We start from the raw sequence: 21,057 nt of genomic DNA, 5'->3' as shown, positions 1-21,057 counted from the left end.
AACAAATTGTTAGAATCAGTCATAAAAAATGTATTGAACTTATCTGTACATTTTGAGAAGTTTTAGCAGTGATAAAGAAAAGTCCCCTGGCCAAAAAAAACTTTAAATAAAGAAGCTCTTAAGAGAGAACAACAAAATACAAAAAATGTCCGAAATAGTCATAGTTCAAATTAAGAAATTCACATCTTAATTTTTTGGATTAAATGTTTTCTTTTAATAATATTGAAGCCACCACCCAAAAATATTATGCAAAGAAATCTAACATTTTTATCGCCCATAACAAATTTTTACTTCACCTTGAGTTTGCTATGATTTATGTGAGTGAAGATTTTGTGTTTTTCCTTCACGGAAGCTTTATATATACTGTCTTAAACTGTAATACTTTGAGCAAGATTCAGGCAAATCTTTCTCAATGAGTTAAGCTGATGATTCACTTCGACTGGCAGTCATATCACTTTATTGGCTAATTAGCAGAGTAACTGTTTTCTCTGTGAGCTTTCATGAAGTTGAAGCCTAATAATGTGTTCCAAAATATTGGCTTTGAGTGTTCTTGTCTAAATCTGAAAATTGAATATTTTCCCATAGTACCTATCTTTTACTATGACAACCAGGAAAAACTTTTCACTCTCAACTTCCAATTGCGAGCTAAGACCCAGTAGTACCTAAAATGTTTGAGTATGATGGTTTAGAATTCTTCCTAGTAGTATTCCATCAGAGCCATGTCCCTGAAGCAAATAAAAAGAAAAAAAAAACCCAACCTCTATAGATTTAGGTGGCAGAACCCTACAGAATAAGTATATTCAAACTAAACGTGGACTATTTTATAGATATACATGTATAGTATTCTCACTTTATTTCACCCCCACGAGTCCTAACTTTATGTCCTTGTCCTAGATCAACTAATTTTATGGTAAATTTAGAAAACAAGTAAATTTTAACCGCAGGAATCCTCAGTGGAAGTCTTTTGTCTTTCTGAAGTGCACATTTTGACGTTATTAGTAGAAGCAATTTATCTGATTTCAGTTATGCTTATGGTCGCCCATAGTACAAATAGATATACTACTAGATGCAAAATAGTCTAAGCAAATTATAATATTTGAGTGCTCATATGTTATGTGGTATTCCAATCAATGTAATTAATTAATAACAAAATAGCCATTATAAAACACTATGGTACTGTAAATTACAAGTGTGGTACTTTTTACTAACCAACACAGTGTATATATCTTGCAGTAGTTATTAGTCTAATCCTATTAATTCAAATCTTAATTGGAGTCATAATCAGTTGAAAAAGGATGGCACTGATATGATCACTACAGATATTGATATTTCTAAGTGATTTATTATTTTGAAAAATATATAATATGAATGCTTACCCGAGTGAAAGAAACTTTTTAAAGACTTTAGAACCCTTCATTTAGATGGTAACAATTGATATTTCTAATAGTCTCTTTTTTTTCCATTAAATTACTTCTAAACATCTTTAAAAGGATATTTTAAAATTTTCTTAAGTAACTATAGATACTTGAATGTTATATTGTAATTCTTTTGAAAGTATTCTTTCATTTAGATTTTCAGTAAGTCACACTGACTTTGTACTTAGTCTGTGATATACAGTAACCTTTTCCATTTCAATACCTGAGAATTGTTGGAAAAGCACATCCCTCTAATCATAGCTGTTTTAATTAGCACTTTTGTAAGTCTGTCATCCTTACTAGAGTATAGACTCTAAGATTGTACAGGACTTAGTACCTACATGGTTTCTTAATTATTATGTAAAAGAATTAATGAATGACCAGTTTATTTTTCATTCTTTTAAATCTATGCTTAAGGAATTTATCTTAAGCTTGCAGTTGATTCCAAATAACCTAATTGATAAGGGTAAAGGGAGTCAAATATGTGGTGATGGAAGATTTGACTTTGGGTGGTGAACACACAATGCAATATACATCTGATGTATTATTGAATTGTACACTTGAAACCTATATAATTTTATTAACCAATGTCACCCCAATAAATTTTAAACAATTAAAAAGAAAATAAAAAAGAAATATAACAACAACAACAAAAAGAAAGGATAACGCATCTCTAATGTCCATTTTCTAAGACAGAATTTCACACATTAGTCTATTTTGTAAAAGAAGTATAGCCATTGAAAAAGAAACCAAGGAATTTCAAAATACTATCAAAATTTGCTAATATGGATTTATCAAGCCTTTACCTTAGCTCATGGAATTTTCTGTGCATCCAAAAAGAAAAATCATAGGAAAATTATTGCCACAAATGTTGAAGGAAAATTCTGCTGCTAAAATAACCTAATGACACTAATTTCAATAGATAAAACATGTGTTTCATTCAGTAGGTTTTCTTTGTTTATACTTTGTAGGTAAAAGTAAATCACTAGCTAGATTGTTGTTGTTTACTTCCAAAATTGTTTTCTTATGAATTGTCTAGAGACTTGAATGTTATCAAATTAACTTTCCTGAAAATGATTAATGTATAAGCTACATTTATTTTACTTCATATAATTAATCAAGCTGCACATTGAAAACTGAGATACATCTGCACGTGTATGTGTATATATTTCTGCAACTGAAAGAATAATATTCTTATATTTCCAGTCTATAAGCCACTAGTAATTTACTCCATCACATCATTTATACAGTTCATTCCTTAATTTCTCAGCATGCTGATACGCACCAGAGGGTTGTAAGTATTGTTAAAATGTAGATAGCTGTTATCTGCCCAGTTCCCTTTATCTACTCTCTGTTAGCTCAAAAAAGCTATCGTATTAGCATAGCAAGATCTGTGCCTTGCAAATACATTCTGACTGTTACGCAGCCTTTTCCTTTGAGTGTTCTTCAATCAATATCATAATTATATTTGCAAGTATTGTATCCAGGATAAAAGTCAGGCTACTCTCCAAAACTTGTACAGAGTAACTGCTTTGCCTTCTACCCTTTAAACAGTGGGGTCCCATTTAGCATGCTCTTCACGGTCCTTCTACTGCTCAGTAGATTTTCCATTTACTGAATATCACTAGTACATTAGTGTGGACCCTCTTTCTTGAACCTTTTACTGTCTAACTCTTTCCATTTCAGTCGAATTATGTAAAGGTTACATTATTTAGTAGTAAAAGTCAACTCTATATTTAAAGTTTAGGATTACAGCTTCCTTCTATAAAAATAGGCACTTTTTAAAAAAATCCTATATTATAGTTGAGGCAAAAATGAATAGTATAAAATCTTTCAATTCTGTTTTCTTTCTTATTCTTTAACCTAATAAATGCTTGGCTTTGACTTTTGCTTTTTCTCTGTAGGTGTTTGAAAATGTTCAGACTATCTTATTAACAATCATTTCAACTTTTATCCTTTTGATTTCTTTTTTGTATTATTGAATGCTTTGGCATAACTGCTTAGGTTTTCTGTATTTTGTTTTTATATTTAACATAGTTTGCATTTAAGGGTTCTAATTATGTTTTAAATCCAGTTACAAGCATAATAATCTTTCTTTGCATTTTGACTTCTCTCTAATATGAATTTCTTATTTGTTCCATCAGTATAGTAGCTTTTGAATTCTTTTTCCCCTTGTGTTTATTCAGAATAGCTCTGCCCATCTGTTAGTTTTCTACTTTAAATATTTTTGTTTCCAAAAGTGTTGGGCATACCATTCTAAATTATTCATGGAAATGGTGGACAGTTGGACAGTGATAATATGAACATAATATGAGATAGTTCAAGTCTCATTTGTTTAAGTTGAAATTCATCAAACCTTTTGCCACATCTGATTGACAAGAGGTAAAAAGATTAGCCTTAACTTCATCTTTTTTGTTGTTGTTAATCCTTTGGCAAAGGTAGGGGTAAAAGTACTAGTAGCTGAAAGGAAACACAGAGGCCAGGCAATGTTCTTTACATATTTTAACTCTCCTAATCCTTATGGACTCTCTGAGATTTGTGCTGTTATTGTCTCTTTCCTATAGGAGAGGTAGGAAACTAAAGCACAGAGTGCTTAATAACTTCTTTCTAGCTCGTAGGTGGCAAAGCTAGTTCACAAAGACATTGTGACTCCAATATACATTCCCCCTCTTTAAACAGCCTACATAAATCACAACGCTTACAATTAGTGTTCAAATAAATATGATTTAATTAACTCTTCCTCTATCTTCTGCCTTCCTCTCTGGATCTTGCCCTCTCGCTCTTAAGCATTTATTTACTGTGTTTTGCGTGTCCTCGGATTTGTAGCCATATTAGGTTTCCTCACTTGGGTTTCTGGGGCACCCAACAGATGAGGTACTCCAGTCAGAGGAACATTTTGTCAGAGTGTCCATGACCTTTTTCATAATCTCTATCTGCTTTTCTCCCTAGTAACTGGCTAGTCTGTGTTATACACTTACTTGTCAAATTCATACCAGACTTCAGAACCTGGACCAGAGCCAGACCTAAGCATCTAGTTTCTCAGGTCCCTTTCTCAGAGGTCCCAGCTCTCTCAGTGCTTCAAGGTCACTAGCCTAAAGTACTCGTAGTACTGAGTCTTACCACACTCGGGAGAGAACTTTTTTTCCCTCCAGTGTGGTTCCTTGCCTAAGACCAGAGAAGAAGATGAATGTTTGGGGTTCCAAAGTATCCTTTATTCCCTCCAGAGACTTTTTATAAGAAGGTTAGAGTAAAGTTAGAAGGATAAAGTTAACAGATGCCATGTTATCATTTAGGAGTCACTGTTTATTCAGTCAGCATGTTGATATAAGTAAGTTAGACAGAAATAAGAATCGTCCTTTTTGTCTTGTCCTGGATTGGCTGCCCACTGTAATATTATTTCCTTGTTAGGTTTTTTTTGAAATTTTTGAAAATTTACTCCTTCCCCTCTTTGTCTTACTTTATTAGGTAGTAAATCCATTCCTAGATTTTAAATAGCCTTTTAGGAAATTTATGTTCTCATATATTGGATTTAATAGTTCTACATCTAATGTAGTATTTTTTTAAAAAATATCTGTATAGTGTTTTAACACATTAGCTTATATATTGGAGAGCTGTTTGAGTAAATTAATCTGCTTAGTTTGAATGCATTACTTTATCACATAGTTTTTCCTCAAGTTCTTATTTAGTCAAAAATCACTGAAGAACAAACAGTTTAGCCTAGCCATCTGTCTTATCTCTCTCAGCAGTGACTTGGCCTTTATAGTCCCCTTGATTCCAAGTCGGCAAGAACTTAATTGTTGAATAATTTTAACCTTTTTTTTTTTTTTTTTGTATATAGTTTTATCTGTGTCATATTACATAGCATCACCTATTTATTGCTCAATTTTTAAGCTTCCAGTAAATGTGTACTAAATCATTTTTAACTAACTTTTTAACAGAGCAAAGGCTCCTTCCTTATTTTCCTAATAGCTCATTAATAATGTTTTGCTTCATATGCATCCAGCTGTACTCTGTATGGACTTGGAAACAGATTTAGATCACATTTTACTTATTTTAAATGAGATGTTCAGGTATGTGGAATGCAGATACACTGATATTTATTTAACAATTACTAGGCCTCTAGTGAGTGACCATCATATATTTCCTTAACAATTTAAATTTTTTTGGCGTTCTACACACACTACGTTCAAGTCCAACTCAGACTACAGCATTTTTTTTTAATCAAATATTTCTGATATAAATTAAACATTAGGAGGCTGACATACATGTTGAATGCCCACAGGAGTGCAATTCTGGGAGTAACCTAGAGAAGCCATTGCAATATGAGGAGTCAGTTGTACTTGAATGGAACTAGCCCCAGCTCTGCCATTTACTGGCTCTGTGACTAAGTTCCTTAACTTCACTGTGACTCTAAAATAAGGCAGATGATAAAATATGCCTACAGTTGTTACAAATAGAAATGGCATATAGTATTTGAAAATCACTTTATAACTACATAGTACTGTATAAATAGAAATTTTTATTACTCAGAATTGCTACACAAAAGAGTATAATGATCATCCTTTTACCATTCATTCTTTTATCAATTCAAAAAATATCCTGATCATCCAGTACATTCTGAGCACTGTTCTAAGCCATATGAATAGAGCAGTGAAAAGGAAGTTGAGGCCCCTGTACTCAAAGAGCTTACATTCTAGAAGAGGAAGACAGGAAGTAAGCATGAAAAATAATAAAATACAGTAAATTCAAATAAGGATTCATGTTTTCTCATTTTATGTAACCTTAAATGAACCTTTTAAACTCACTTTCCCCATCTGTTACTAAATAAGGATGATAATAATCTACCTATTATATAAGAATATAGTTGTAGTATAGTAGATTTGAAACCATTTTATAGACTTTATAAAATATTAGTTGTTGCTCTTTTGTTATTAATTTTAAAAACACCTTAACAAGTGCTCCTCAATAATTCTTTGGTGAAAAAAGAATTCACACTAGGAAATATAAAACCATGTATCGAAACTTATGGACAGGAGATAATGTGGTGGGACTAGCTTATTCGAACCCACCCTCCTTCTGAGAACAGTTAGAAAAGCTGGCCAAAATATTAAAACATGTGTTCGAAGGCATCAGAGAGTTAATTAGGCAATAGAGAAGTATGGGTCCCAGTTCCAGGAAAGAAAAGTGAGCTCAACATTTGGAGCCAGTTTTCCCCTAGAGATGATTCCAGTCATGGCATCAGTCTGCCAATTCTTGAAGAGGTCACTAAAAGGCTAAGAATCTGGGCAGAACTTTTGAGAGACTTAAGAAGCTGTGGGGACAAAATCTAGAGTTCAGGGCCAGTCAAGGAAAGGAAGACTGATAAAATCACCAGACTTTGGATTAGACTCAGATAACTCCCTAAATGTGAGAATGAACCCAGAAATAAACAGGCCCAGTAGGTACTGAAGCTTAGCTTTGATTCATGTCAATTTCTGATTGAATTAAGATGATTTAAGATTACTGCTGCCTCTAACCAATTACCAATTGTCTGGAAGAAGGTAGCATTATCTTAAGCCTCAAATTATCTTTACAATTGTTTCTATATGACATCCATTAAAAATAACCAGGCATATGAAGAAACAGGAGAAGATGAAGAATCACGAGAAACAAAAGGGCAAGAGAAACAACAGTCAATAGGAATAGATAAACAGAGTATCAAAATAATGGAGTCGTTAGATGCAGATTTTAATATCACTTTGCTTAACTTGGGGAAATAAAAGACAATTTCAGGTAAGAATTGGAAACTATTAAGAAAATTAAAAGAAAGTATTAAAAGTACTGAAAGTACATTAATTGAAATTAAGAACTTAATGAGGGCTTAAGTTTCAGCAAGGCAGAACAGAAAAAAGAATTAGGGTACTGAAAGATAGACTAGAAGAAAACATCTTGAATGAAGCACTGAAAAACAACAGCAAAGAAAAGACAGGAAGGCGCCTAAGAGACATAAGGAATATGATGAAGAGATTTACAATTAATATAATTGCAGTTCCAGAAAAAGAGATTTAGGATAAGCAATATTTAACAGGAAATGGCTGAAAATTCTCCAAAACTTTCAAAACACATCAAAGTACAAACTAATAAAGGACTAGACACTCTTATCCAGATACATACAATTAAAGCGCACCTAAGCACATTACAATAAAAGTTACGTAAACCAAACACAAAGGGAAAATTTTAAAACAGCAGAGAAAATGGATTATATTCAAAGGAACAAATGTAAGACCAGAAGCTGATTTCTCTACAAAAACATTTAGGAAGACTTATCTACTCCAATACCTGGTACAATGATATTTTTAAATTCTTAAAAGAAAATAACTGCAAGCTTAAAATTCTAAACCTAGCAAAAATATTCTTCAGGAATGAAGGTGTAAAAACTGAGTGAAAATGTCACCAGCAGACCCTTCACTAAAGGAAATGTTAATTAAAAAAAAAAAAAAAATGAAAGCTAGCTGTCATCCCATCTGCTGGATATTTAAACAATATATATTTTGTTAGGTATTGCGGCTATTTGACAGTATAGATGAGTGAAATAATAAATGATGTTAAAGGACTGTGGTATAAATTAAGCACTATGCAATTTTCATAGGTATGAAAAGAAGCATGTATTTCTACACCCTAAATATTTTGAGCCACAAACTTTCTGATACTTACAGCTTCTGTCTTCTCAAATTAACCTATGATTACTCCCAGAATTCAACAGTGATGGTAATCAGAAGCATTTTCTAATACAAGGTGTATTTTTTAGCACAATTTTGCATACCCACCAGAGTATGCACCTGAGGGATGCAGAAATGAAAGACAGGGTTCTTTCTTACTCTCAAGGAACTTATAGTCAGTTTAGGAAGGTATGAGTAATGTACCTGACATGGTAGCAAAGAGTATAAGACAATATACAGTTATTAAATAAATTGGAGATTACTAAATGAGACACAAATTTATAAGAAAGCAGATGTTACATTTTTCTGCTTTAAAAAAGATTGAATTGTACACTCGAAACCTATAGAATTTTATTAACCAATACCATTTCAATAAATTCAATTTTTAAAAAGTGATTCTCTGAAACTTTTAAGATTCAATTTGTTGCTTACTAGATATATACTCTTAACCTTTGCCTCAGTTTCCTCATCTATACAATAAGCTACTCACTGGACTTAATAGACGTGAAGCACTTAGAATAGCACCTGTGAGGTAGTATGTATTATTTAAGAATTAGTTCTACTGTACTTCAATTTTGTATAAGATTGTAGCTGTTTTTACCTGTAGAGCATCCTAGATATTTTAGTAAAAAGATGAGATTCTCTATTGTATTCTTTCTTAACATAAAAATGAAATATCTAATAAAAGAAATCTAACTCCCATACAAAAGTAATTTAAAAACAATAAAATTTTCTTTATTGATATATAATTGACATAATAGTATAAGTTCAAGGTATACAGTGTATTGATTTCATAACATTCATACATTGCAATATGATTACTACCTAGTGTTAGCTAACACTCCTCTTATGCCACATAATTATCATTTCTTTTTTGTCATGAGAACAATTAAGATCTAGTTTCTTAGCAACTTTGAAGTTTATAATAAAGTGTTGTTGATTATACTCGCTATGCTGTCCGTTACATCTCCAGAACTTACCTATCTGCTAGTTGCAAGTGTGTACCCGTAAGTAACATCTCCCTTACTCCATGGTAACCACCATTCTACTCTCTGTGTTTTTGCGACTCTTTTGGATTTCACATGTCAGCGATATCACACAGTATTTGTCATTGTCTGTCTGATGTATCTCACTTAGCACAATGCCTCCAACATCCATCCATGTTGGCAGAATTTTCTTCTGTCTTTTGGCTGAATAATATTTTATTGTGTGGATGTACTACATCTTTTCACTTGTTGGCACTTAGGTCGTTTCCATATCTTCACTATTGAAAATAATGCTGCAATAAACATAGGAGTGAAGATATCTTTTATACCTTGTTTTCATTTCCTTTGGATATATACCCAGAAATGAGATTGCTGGATCAGATGGTAGTTCTTTTCTCAATTTTTTGAAGAACCTCCATATTGTTTTCCATCGTAGCTGTACCAATTTACAGTCCTACCAACAGTGCAAAAGGGTTCCCTTTTTACCACATCCTAGTAAACACTTTTTGTCTCTTCTTGTTGGTAGCCATTCTAACAGATGTGAGGTGGTATCTCATCGTGGATTTGGTTTGCATTTTCCCTAATTATTAGTGATGTTGAGCATCTTTTCATATACCTGTTGGCCATTTGGGTGTTTTCTTTGGGAAAATGTCTGTTGAGTTCCTCTACCCATATGTCGTTACCAATTATAGTAGCTACAGTCATTTTTAATTATATTCTTTTCCTTTAACCTTAATACTATAGTTAACACACCATATATAACAGAATTAGTTTCCTAAATCTGACAGTACATTTATCTTTACCAGTGTGTTTTATACTTTTGTATGTTTTCATGTCACTAATTAACATCTTTTTTTTTTTTTTAGCTTGAAGAACTCCTTTTAGCGTTTCTTGCAAAGCATATCTAGTGGTAATGAACTCTCTCAGCTTTTGTTTGTCTGGGCAAGTCTTTATCTCTTCTTCATATCTGAATGATAACTTTGCAGTATAGAGTATTCTTGGCTGCTAATTTTTTTCTTTCAACACTTTGAATATGTCATCCAACTCTTTTCTGGCCTGTAAGATTTCTGCTGAGAAATTTGCTGATAGACTAATGGAGATTCCTTTGTAGGTTAACATTATTTGTCTTTGGCTGTTTTGGGGATTGTCTCTTTATCTTTGTTTTTGACAGTTTAATTATAATGTGTCTTAGAGAAGATCTTTTTGCATTGAGATAATAGAGTGATCTATTAGCCTCATGAACAGGGATGTCCAACTCTCTCCCCAGGTTTGGGAATTTTTCAGCTATTATTTCTTTAAATAAAGCTTTTTGCCCTCTTCTCCCTCTCTTCTCCTTCTGGAACCCCAATTACAGCAAATCCTTGAATAACATCATTTCGTTCAATGTCATTTCATCATGAAAAATCAATTCCTTGCCCGGACCACTGTCTGTGTGGAGTTTTAATGTTCTCCTCATGTCTGCATGGGTTTTCTCCAGGTACTCTGGTTTCTTCCCATATCCCAAAGATGAGCACGTTAGATTAATTGGCATGTCTGAATTGCCCACTGTGAGTGAACAAGTGTGTGTGTGAGTACCCTCTGCAATGAAATGGCATCCTATTCAGGGTTAGTTCCTGCCTTCCACCCTGAGATACTGGCATAGGCTCTGGTCCCCCACGACCCCAAACTGGAATAAGCGGATTGGAAAATAATAATCTGACTTGTTTTTATTAATCTTTTTAAATATATAGATAGCTCACCCTTCAACATTTAATATTAGAAATGTTGTGGGTCTTTATTTAGAAATTTGGTGATTTTTTGTCACCAGAAATATGCCCTAGGAACTTAACTTTTTTATATCACTTAGCCTATGGTAAAATTGGTTTCGTTATACGTTGTTTCACTTAAAGTCGCAGTTTCTAAGAACTTATCATTGATGTTAAGTGAGGACTTACTGCATTCTAATATCTGTACACTCGATGGAGTCCTATGGATCGTGTAGGTTTTAAAAACTCTTTTTCATTCATTTTTCTTTGTTCTTTTCTAATTGAGGTATTTCATAGTTTCTCACCTATAGCTCACTTACTCTGTCTTCCATTTAGTCTACTCTGTTATAGATGCTCTCTTCTGCATATTTTTTTTTCTTTTTTTATTTTGTTCATTGAATTCTTCAGCTCCAGAATTTCTGTTTGGTTCTATTTTGTGATTTCTGTCTCTTTGTTAAGTTTCTCAATTTGTTCATGTATTGCTCTCCTGATTTCTTCAAATTGTCTTTCTCTGTTTTCTTTAACTTGTTGAGTTTCATCAAAACAGCTATTTCAAATTTTTTATCAGCAAGATCACAAAATTCCATGGCTTTGAGGTCAGTTACTGGAGGATTATTGTTATCTTTCGGTGACATGTTTACTTGATTTTGCATGTTCCTTGTAGTTTTGTGTTGCTGCATTCACATTTGAAGTAGCATACAGCTCTTCAGATCTGTACTAGTTGCCTTCAGGTGGGTTATACTTTTTGTTGGTCTTGTTCTATCTGGGATTTTCTCTGACTTTGTATGGATACACGTGCTTCACACTTCTTGCTCCCTCTTGTGGCAGAATCCTTAAGCTTTTATGTCTTCTTTCACTCTTACAACTCACCAGGCTGGCTGCTGGAAACTTCTCTTTCGTTTTCCAGAAGGTGGCACTGCAGCTCATGATTGTGGTTTCTCCCTTGCCCACAGAGCCTGGTCTGTTTTTCTGAGAGCACTCCCTTTACCAGAGCTCACACTCACTGCCGCACTGGGGAGCTCACTCAGGGAGCTGGCCGCAGAGTGGATGGAGGTGTGGGTTTAGCACTCGTAGCATTGCGGGTGCCCATGGGCTTAGTGAGGGATCCTCAGGTGAGGTTCTCCCATAGATTCATCAGCTTACTTCCTGCTGAAGGTCCTAATAAGTACAGTCATCCAGAACTGCATCCCTTTAATGCCCTCTAATATTCTTATCTGCCTCCTTTCCCTCTACTCCTTCCCCCCGCAGTCATGGAGTTCTCACCTCAATTCTCTGGGCGCTGCTGGAAAGAAATGAGTTTCTCCAGTCACGTCCTGCACAGCTGGGGAAGCCAAGCCCTCACTGCTCTCCTTTTCCCCTGCGAGAGAGTTTGCCATTGGCTGCTTCAGCCCTGTGCAGTGTTGCCACAGAAGGAGTGACAGCACTGGCAAAGTTCCTCTTTCTGTCTCAAGCGCATCTAGTCTTGGTTTTTTCATTTTTCCTCCATGTGCTGGATTTTCCTCCTTGGGAAAGCTGAACTTCTCAAAGTCTCTCTTATCTTTCAAAAGTTCACTCCTACATCTTCTAATTGTAGAAGTGCCACTGCGAGAATACTTTAAAGGAAACTATGGTGCAATCATGACTCCTGTGGCGCATATATGAGTTTATTTATGAAATCAGAAGCTGAAGATGGATCAGTTAATACCATACAAAGTCTTACACTACATGTCACTATCTTCTCAGGGAAATAAAACAATATGGCAAAGATCAATAAAATGGTTTTAGCCAAAGCCTGCTTTTACACTGTGTTTGAAAGATCTTCTGATGGTCTCTGACTTATAATGGTTTGACTTAATAATTTTTTGACTTTATGATGGTGCAAAAGCGTTATGTGTTCGGTAGACACCATACTTCGAATTTTGAATTTTGATCTTTTTCCAGGGTAGCGATGTGCAGTACAATACTCTTTCATGATGCTGGGCAGTGGCAGTGAGTCACAGCTTCCAGTCAGGCACACGATCATGAGGTTAAATAACTAATACACTATGTGTACTGCGTTGCCAGTATTTTTTGGATATGGTTCTGAGCATGTTAAAGGCAGACTAGGCTAAGCTGTGATGTTGGGTAGGGTAGGTTTATTAAATGCGTTTTCAACTTATGATATTTTCAACTTATGATGCGTTTATCAGGATGTAACTCCATTGTAAGTTCAAGAGCATCTGCATACTTGTTTATTGAATAGAAAACTGATACTGAGTTGAATAAGCTGGCAACATTATCTACCAGTCAAGTCATCTTACATTTAGTTTTTAGCAGAAATAGGAGATATATCTATTTGCTAAAGATCAAACACAGGCCAGTGTTCACATCAGGAAGACAAATTAGCAAGTGCATGAATCAGGATCTATTTATATAAGATGATTATGGCTCAGCCTAAGTAAGAACACTCTGTCTTGTTTATAGTATCAATATCTGGAAATAATAATTACCTGTTAATGGAAAACAGATAAAATTCAAATAATTTTGGTAATTCATAATTGTTAACATTAGTAAGGCTCAAATCTTATGAATAACTTTAATGATGTCAGAATATGTTCACTATAACAAATTATTATCTCTAATAAAAGAAACATGACCAAAATCCAATTAGAGTGTGTAAATGTTTATCTCCTACAACATACCTTATAATCTGCCTTTGGCCATAAGATGTATAGCTATAACATATTCAGAGATAAATATTTTAAGGACATTAAATTATTGACTACGTACTAATCAATATGTGTTATAAATAATAAAGTCAAACCTAGTTTCTAAATAGAATATTTTATCCCCAAAATATTTTATTTTCCAAAACATATTTTTCACTTTACTTGCAGACTACAAGCTTTAACCCTGCTCTTAGAGGTTCAGAATGGACATCCAAGAATTCTGTTACTGAAAAGTTTTACAGAAAACCAGCCTTATATTAGAAATATATTTATGTGACCATTTTTACTGTAATGGACCTTTCTTGAAAGTATATATAAGTTTATTTTATTTTTATGAAAATACATGGTATTCTATGTCTTTTATTTTCTAAACCCGTGTTACTAACTGATGGGGGGAAATTGGAAGAGTAATATAAAATATATGATGAAAATGTTCAAAATTACAGCTTTTCCAATGAAATTTACTTGGTATAAAATTAAGAAACAGAGTGAAAAATATTGTTCAAAGAAATTAGTTTGTGGAAATCCTGATTACTTGTGCAGATTTAGTATTATTAGATAACTAACCACTGTTTTAGAATAGAGAAAGCCAAATTTGTTTATATAAAATCATCATTTGGTCAATTCCGGACATTTCCACCTTACTCTAAACTATTATTAATCCAAGATTATCATCTGGACCAAACTGAAATTATCTCTGATGTCAAGAAAAAAAATTATTCTCTGTCATCCCCTGCCAATCTGGATATTTATCACAGCAAATAGGGCAAGAGGGATTGAGGTGGAACTGTAAGTTAGACTGTACTAGAAGAGAACTGAATTTCAAGAAACTCATGTAATAAAAAATCAGAATCCTAGACTAGAAAACCAAACAGAGGCTAAGGCAGAGGATTTGGGGAATGTCTGACTAGAAACCAGGCTTAAAAAGTGTGAGGCCATGGAACAAAACTGTATGTCTAAGGGAGTTGCTTGAAATGCTAGTCCTAGCCCCTGAGCCTGTGTTGCTAAGTCTTTCACTTTCTGAGTCCCAGGACTCTTTCTGGACTTCCTGCTACAGACAGAACTAGTCTCAGGGTGTTGCCAGTGAAGGCAAGTCAGCAGTATGATCAGTGTTTTGGATGACTCAGACTCTCTAAGGCTATAAGAGATTGCCACAACAACATTATGAGAATGTTAAGAAATAGTTGGCATAACAATAAAGAAGAGGATTCAGTCATCTTGTTGAATTCTATCCAACTGATTTAACCGTTATTATTTGTAATTTGGACCAGCCTTGTATAGTGCTGCTGACCGAGGCAGAGAGCACCACAGTGATGATATATGTGCTCATTAATCTCTGAGCTAAAACACACTAAGACATTTCAAGAAAATACCACATGAGAGTTATTCATGAGGAAAAAACAAAAATACTTATTTATGTAAACAAGGAATAATAAATCTACTCTGTGAACCATCACTAAATAAGCTCCAAAATATAGATCAGTGAAAAAGAAAAATTTTGTAACATTCTAGGTGTGACAAATAATTGTTGTTGTATTTACTTTTACCCAGTCTTTGTTTCTACCCACCATATTTATAGATGATTGTTTGAAATCAAGTTGATTTTTAAATGCAGGTTATTTTATAATTCCAGAGTGAGATTGGTTTCTATTCATTATCTTTTTTAGAATGTTAAGAGAAATGCCACTGACCAGCATCTACTTTGTGGATTGAAATAAGTCTTTTCTGTCTAAAACTACTTAAAATAGTCTCTTGTTGGAAAAAAAAAAAAAAACAACTCCTTTCTTCATCCTTTCAACTTTTCTCTCTAGCTTTTTTTACATAGAACACATGGTGAGGTACATTATACTTTGCAACCTGCTACACATATGCATATGTACATGTAACTGAAAAAAATTTACAAAAAAATACATATCCACTGCAATATTTTTTCCTGATTGTATTAGACTTTCAAACAAAATAAAACAACAACAACAAAAAAAAACACCTACTAATGAATGGGTCATCATTTTCAGTTTGAAAACCATGGCTCTGGAAGAAGTTCTCATATATATTTCTCCCTTATCCAAATTGATCTTATACCTTAAATACAAAAGCTTGAAAAGATGTCTTGCTTTTTCATATGATTATAGTTAAGCTAAGATAGTCAATTGTTGTACATGTAGTTGGAGTTTTCTTAAGGTAAATTTTTAAGGTAAGTCAGTATATCATAATAATAGAAAATGAAGTTCAGCCTTTCAAAATTAGAAGCATCCTGTATGAACTCATTAAGTAATTCTTAACTCTTTATAGATCATTTCCCTTTAAGTATCTTTGAATTTCTAGAGGACATTATGTGACCTTATTTAGTATATAATTCTCTGTAAAGTTTCTAATTAATGTAAAATTTACAGCTTATAACTGGTATAGTATATATATAGGTGATATATTTCTTCACATCTTTCATTTGAGTCTATTAAGCTAGGTCAGAAGTACCTTCTTTTTTACCACTGTTTTCCAACACAAATCACTAAACGCTAATGGAATTCATGTTAATGTGAATTTGATAACTAAGCCAAATCTGACATCAGGATGATTTAGATTATAAACTTGAATCCAAGTTATGGAAATGGCCTGAATTCATCTAATTATGTTTTGGAAGCCAATCTATATTTAATTATTTCTGTGCTTGCAAGTCTTAAAATTTCTGAATAAAATTTAAAAATAAAATTATCTGAGAAATGAAAATCCAGATCTGGAATAAACAGACTTTTGAAAAGAAAGAAAATTTAAAAGATAGGGTTTTTTTCCTTGCCAGATTGTTTAAAGTGTATGTCTTCTAGTATAGAAATGGTGTTCCAATTTACGATAACAACAACACTTATAATAGTAGCTCATACAGATAGTAAATTGGAGAAGCAGATATTTGAGTACTATTCTAATGCCAGAGTCCAAGATCTTGACCACTGTGCTATATGATTTTCCACTGTGTTATCCTGTGATGATATCTCTTGAAAAGGATATTTTCTTCCCCATTTCCCACCCCCCAAAAACCTTTACATTCATACATCTTTTTCAAGATGGGAAGCATGAAGACCAGAAGATTTAAACTGCCAGATTTTAATCTAAGTGTTTAATTTCTAAATTGAGGATTGATATACTACTTAGACTTTATTTTGAAAATTTCTCTCCTGAGTTTGTATACTGCATTTTGTTTTGCCTAGTCATTCTTTTAAATATAATTATATTTTAATAAAAATAGTATGGACTTAATTTGTAGGCAATGTGAACAATATATAAAAGTATAAAGAAGGAAATAAATACACATGATCCTACTAGCCAGAGAGAAAATTTCTGCTAACATTTTGGCATATCTTTCTAACATTTCTTTGCTTGTTTCTTTGTTTGTTACAATATTGAGATCATACAGCCTGTATGTGAGTTTAAATATGAGAGGAGAAGAGAGAGATCTTACTAGGCAGGGGAGGCCACTTTATCTAGGCCTCCAAATTTTTACATAGTAAAAAGTTGCCAATGGAGTATAAACACACCTTGCGCCATCTCCCACTTCACAAATCCATCTTACTCTTTTCACCCCTCCCCCCACATACATACAATTTTTTATTCTGCATTTTTCACTAGTTATATATTTTCTTATGTTATTAAGAGCTCTTTGAAAACAATTTAATAGTTATATAATAGTCCATAGTTATAGATATGCTATAACTTAACCATTTTTCTATTCTTGGATGTTTATTTAGATTAGTGACAGCATATTTTGTCAGAGATATAAGGTGTGTATCAGTAACAGGATGTAGTCCAAGTTTTGGAGCTTAATGCTGTACCCATACAAGTACTTACTCCCAGTACTATATATGTGGAAAATCATTTCATTTGTTTATAAAGAGGTTCCCTGTGCAATTTTATGGAATTTGTATTTTCAGAATTATAATCCATGATGGAAAGAGAGACACTTTAGACCAGAGATGAAATAATACCACCACCACCAACAACAACAATAATAATAATAATGGCTGTTCTTTTTATTTGTATAGTATTTTATGATTTTCAGTGAACTTTCACAAGCCTATGTTGTTTAACTTTTCTCAATTCTGCAAGGTAGGGAGTATTAATCTTATTTCATAATTGTGAAATTAATATTTAACATGAACTCCAAAACAGAATTCTTGTTAATGGACAATAGTTGCTTCTGTACAGGGTTCAATGACTGACTCTCTCATAGTAGAGGATTCTTCGTTTGTTTGTTTAGTTAATGGAACAGAGTAAAAATACTACCTTAAGGTTAAATTCACTCAAGGCTGAAATTTAATGATGTTCAGTATTTTAATGACCATCAGTTGCCCAGTCTTGTTTTTTTTAACTTTTTAAAACATTTAGACCCATCTTTTAGATAAAAATTACAGAGAAAACTGGATATTTTCCCAATGTAGTACTAATTTATTAATCTGAACACAGTGTTACTACAAATCACAGTCTCTTTTTTAAATTGGTTCATATTTTTATCAAGAAAACTTTAGGTCTATGCATTACGTGACAATCTCTTTTCCAAATATAGACTTTTTTTTTAGGAATTCTTAACTAGAATATATATAATGTTGCTTGGCTTCCTTCAGCATTATTAATGTGAACTGAAGTGTGGAAAAACATTTCTGATTTACTCTTAGTGCTTCAAAGTCAATTTACATACCCCAAGAGTGGTAAAGTACTCAGAGAAGGTCTCACATATAATCAATGGTTTGGGCACAGTAAGCATCAAAATTGATGTTGTTCATCTGAAGGTAGAACTGTCTGAAAACCAAGTTGTTCTGAAAAAACAGACGGAAAAGAGTAAGTTTATTTTTATACACACAAATTACAGTTGTGGGAGTTAGTTCTTAATTAAAGAAAACTTATCTGCTACCATATCTTAGCTATTGTAAATAATGCTGCAGTGAACATAGGGGTGCATATTATCTTTTCTAATTAGTGTTTCAGATTTCTTTGGATAAATACTCGGAAATGGAATTGCTGAGTTGTGTGGTAGTTCTATTTTTAATATTTTGAGGAATCTTCGTACTATTTCCCATAATTATTACACCAATTTACTATCCCACCAATAGTTCAGAAGGGTTCCCTTTTCTCCACATCCTTGCCAATGTTTGTTGTTTGTTGATTTACTGATGATAGCCATTCTGACAGGTGTGAGTGATATCTCATTGTGGTTTCCATCTATAGATTTGGTACATATATACATGGAATATTACTGAGCTATAAAAGAGAATGAAATCTTATTTGTGATAACATGGATGGAGCTAGAGAGTATTATGCGAAGTCAAACAAAGACAAATACCATGTTTCACTTATATGTGGAATCTCAAAAACAAAATAAATGAACAAAACAGAAACAAATTAATAGATACAGAGAACAAATTGATAGTTGCCAGAGAGGAGGAGGGTTGGGAGTGTTGATAAAAAAAGTGAAAAGGATTAAGAAGTACAAATTAGCAGTTATAAAAATAGTCACAGGGATGTAACGTACAGAATAGGAAATATAGTCAACAATATTATAATAGTTGTGTGTGGTGTCAGATGGGTACTGGACTTATCAGGTGATCACTTTGTAAGGTATACAAATGTGTAATCACTGTGTTGTACACCTGAAACTAATAGAATATTGTATGTCAACTATAAATGAAAGATAAATTTAAAGAAAGAAAACTTATCTGAGTAGTTATCCCATTTTTATTTTTTCATAAAAAGAGAAAATATTTAGTTCTGTATTTTGCAGCCTCAGTGCAAGTTTAAACCACAGTGAGATACACTTCACACCCACTAAGATGGCTATAATCAAAAAGACAGAAAATAACAAGTATCGTTGATAATGCAGAGCTACTGGAGAGAATGCAAAACATTGCCGTGAAAACATAAAATGGTAAAGACACTTTGAAAAACAGTTTGACAGTTTCTCAAATGTTTATTTGCTGACTCAGCAATCCTGCTCATGGAGATATTTAACCCCAGAGAAATGAAACACGTCTATACAAAGACTTGTACACAAATATTCATAGCAGCTTTATTTACAATAGCCAAAATTAGAAATAATTCAAATATTCATCAACATGATGTGGTATATCCATCTAATGGAATACTATTCAGCAAGAAAAAGGGAATGAACTAATACATGTTACAGCATGAGACTGGAAAACATAGGTTCAAGAAGCTAGACAGGAAAGACTGTATATTTTGTAATTTATTTATATGAAATGTCTACAAAGATAAATGTCCCAGAAATCATGCCGGAGGTGGGAACAGGGAATGCTTAGCTTCAGTTGGCCTCCTCCTATGTTTAAAAAAAAAAAAAAGAAGGAAACTCTTTCCTCCTGTAGGGCTTTCACCTGTGTTCTTCTCTATACTTGGAAAGCTGGAAAGTTCTCCTGCTTTTTTGCCTGATTAGTACATGCCAGTACTCCGGGTTTCAGCTTAAATATTGTATGTTCAGAGGAACTATATATCCTTATTTCACAATTTAATCGTCTTATCTTCTGGCACTCCATGCTGTCTTTTCATGGTATTTATTACAATTGTTAATCATATGCTTATTCAACAAATACACCACTCTAGTCCTGGGCTACAGGAGAAACAAAATGTGGAGCACATTCTAATGGGATGAGACATATAATAACAAATAAATATATAAGAAAAGATGATAACTGGTAGGGAGAACAGCAGAACATGTTGAAAGATAGGTTGGGGGAGGGATGTCTATAATATGACATTTGAGCAGAGTTTTGAATGAAGAAAATACCCACCTTTGGAAGTAATACTTTTTTGGTTTCCTCTTATTCTTGATAAACTCCATCCTTATAAATCAATATGTTTACAATTTGAATTATTCAATGTTGTATCTGTTTGATAATTCTTTAAAATAAGAGATGAAAAACTGTAAATAATGTAGCTTTAATCTTTTGCCAACCAACATTTGTAAATTTGTATTACATAGCATCTTATCACTCCAATCACTCTGGCAAGTTTTTAAAAACATTAGCATTTTGTCCAGAATGTCAGAATCATTTTACACTATTACCAAATTCTATCCCACATCTACGAACTTATAAAAAAAAAAAAACAATAGTAATTTCTTTTGTAGACATGCTAGAGAATAAGAGCCTAATTTACTAACATGAGAAAATTAAATTTTCAGACATAATGAAATTGAGACTATCTTAAACATCATACAAAAACACAATTCTCACTACTCCTCTTCCCCTCCTACCTCAAGTTATCAATCTACTTGTTTTGATGTTCTCTTAATAGATCTGCAGGGAGTCGTGTGTTACCTATCGAGAATAATTTTTTACTCGTAAGGACAGTGTTGTGTCTCTACAGAGCTAGGATATTACTTTTAGAACCCCTCCTTCCCTTTCCACCAATTATTTCTTTTTTAGCAGTAGCTTAAATTAACAAGACCAAAACCTGGGTAAATTTCTGAAGTAAAGAAAAGCTAAGTTAGTAGAAATTACTGTGAGTCAGAAATCTGGTTGTTTTGT

The 21,057-nt window shown here is 33.1% G+C and overlaps 1 protein-coding gene across 3 annotated transcripts in view; it reads left to right on the top strand.

Annotated features, from left to right (window-relative positions):
- Positions 1–21,057, top strand: part of RSRC1 (arginine and serine rich coiled-coil 1) — a 346,237-nt gene that overhangs the window by 275,258 nt on the left and 49,922 nt on the right. The window contains exon 8 of one of the 3 annotated variants that reach the window (XM_039857719.1): positions 12,093–13,469. The exons of the other annotated variants lie outside the window; for them this stretch is intronic. Within the exon in view, the coding sequence (XP_039713653.1) occupies positions 12,093–12,262 (170 nt within the window). The 3' untranslated portion in view covers positions 12,263–13,469. Of the gene's footprint in view, positions 1–12,092; positions 13,470–21,057 lie in introns of those variants that run through there. 3 annotated transcript variants of the gene reach the window in all.

The sequence above is a fragment of the Pteropus medius genome, unplaced genomic scaffold, assembly GCF_902729225.1.
Source record: "Pteropus medius unplaced genomic scaffold, Ma_sr-lr_union100, whole genome shotgun sequence".
Classification (NCBI taxonomy): Eukaryota; Metazoa; Chordata; class Mammalia; order Chiroptera; family Pteropodidae; genus Pteropus; species Pteropus medius.
Note: the sequence above shows the minus strand (reverse complement) of the source record. Positions and strands in the feature narration are given on the sequence as shown.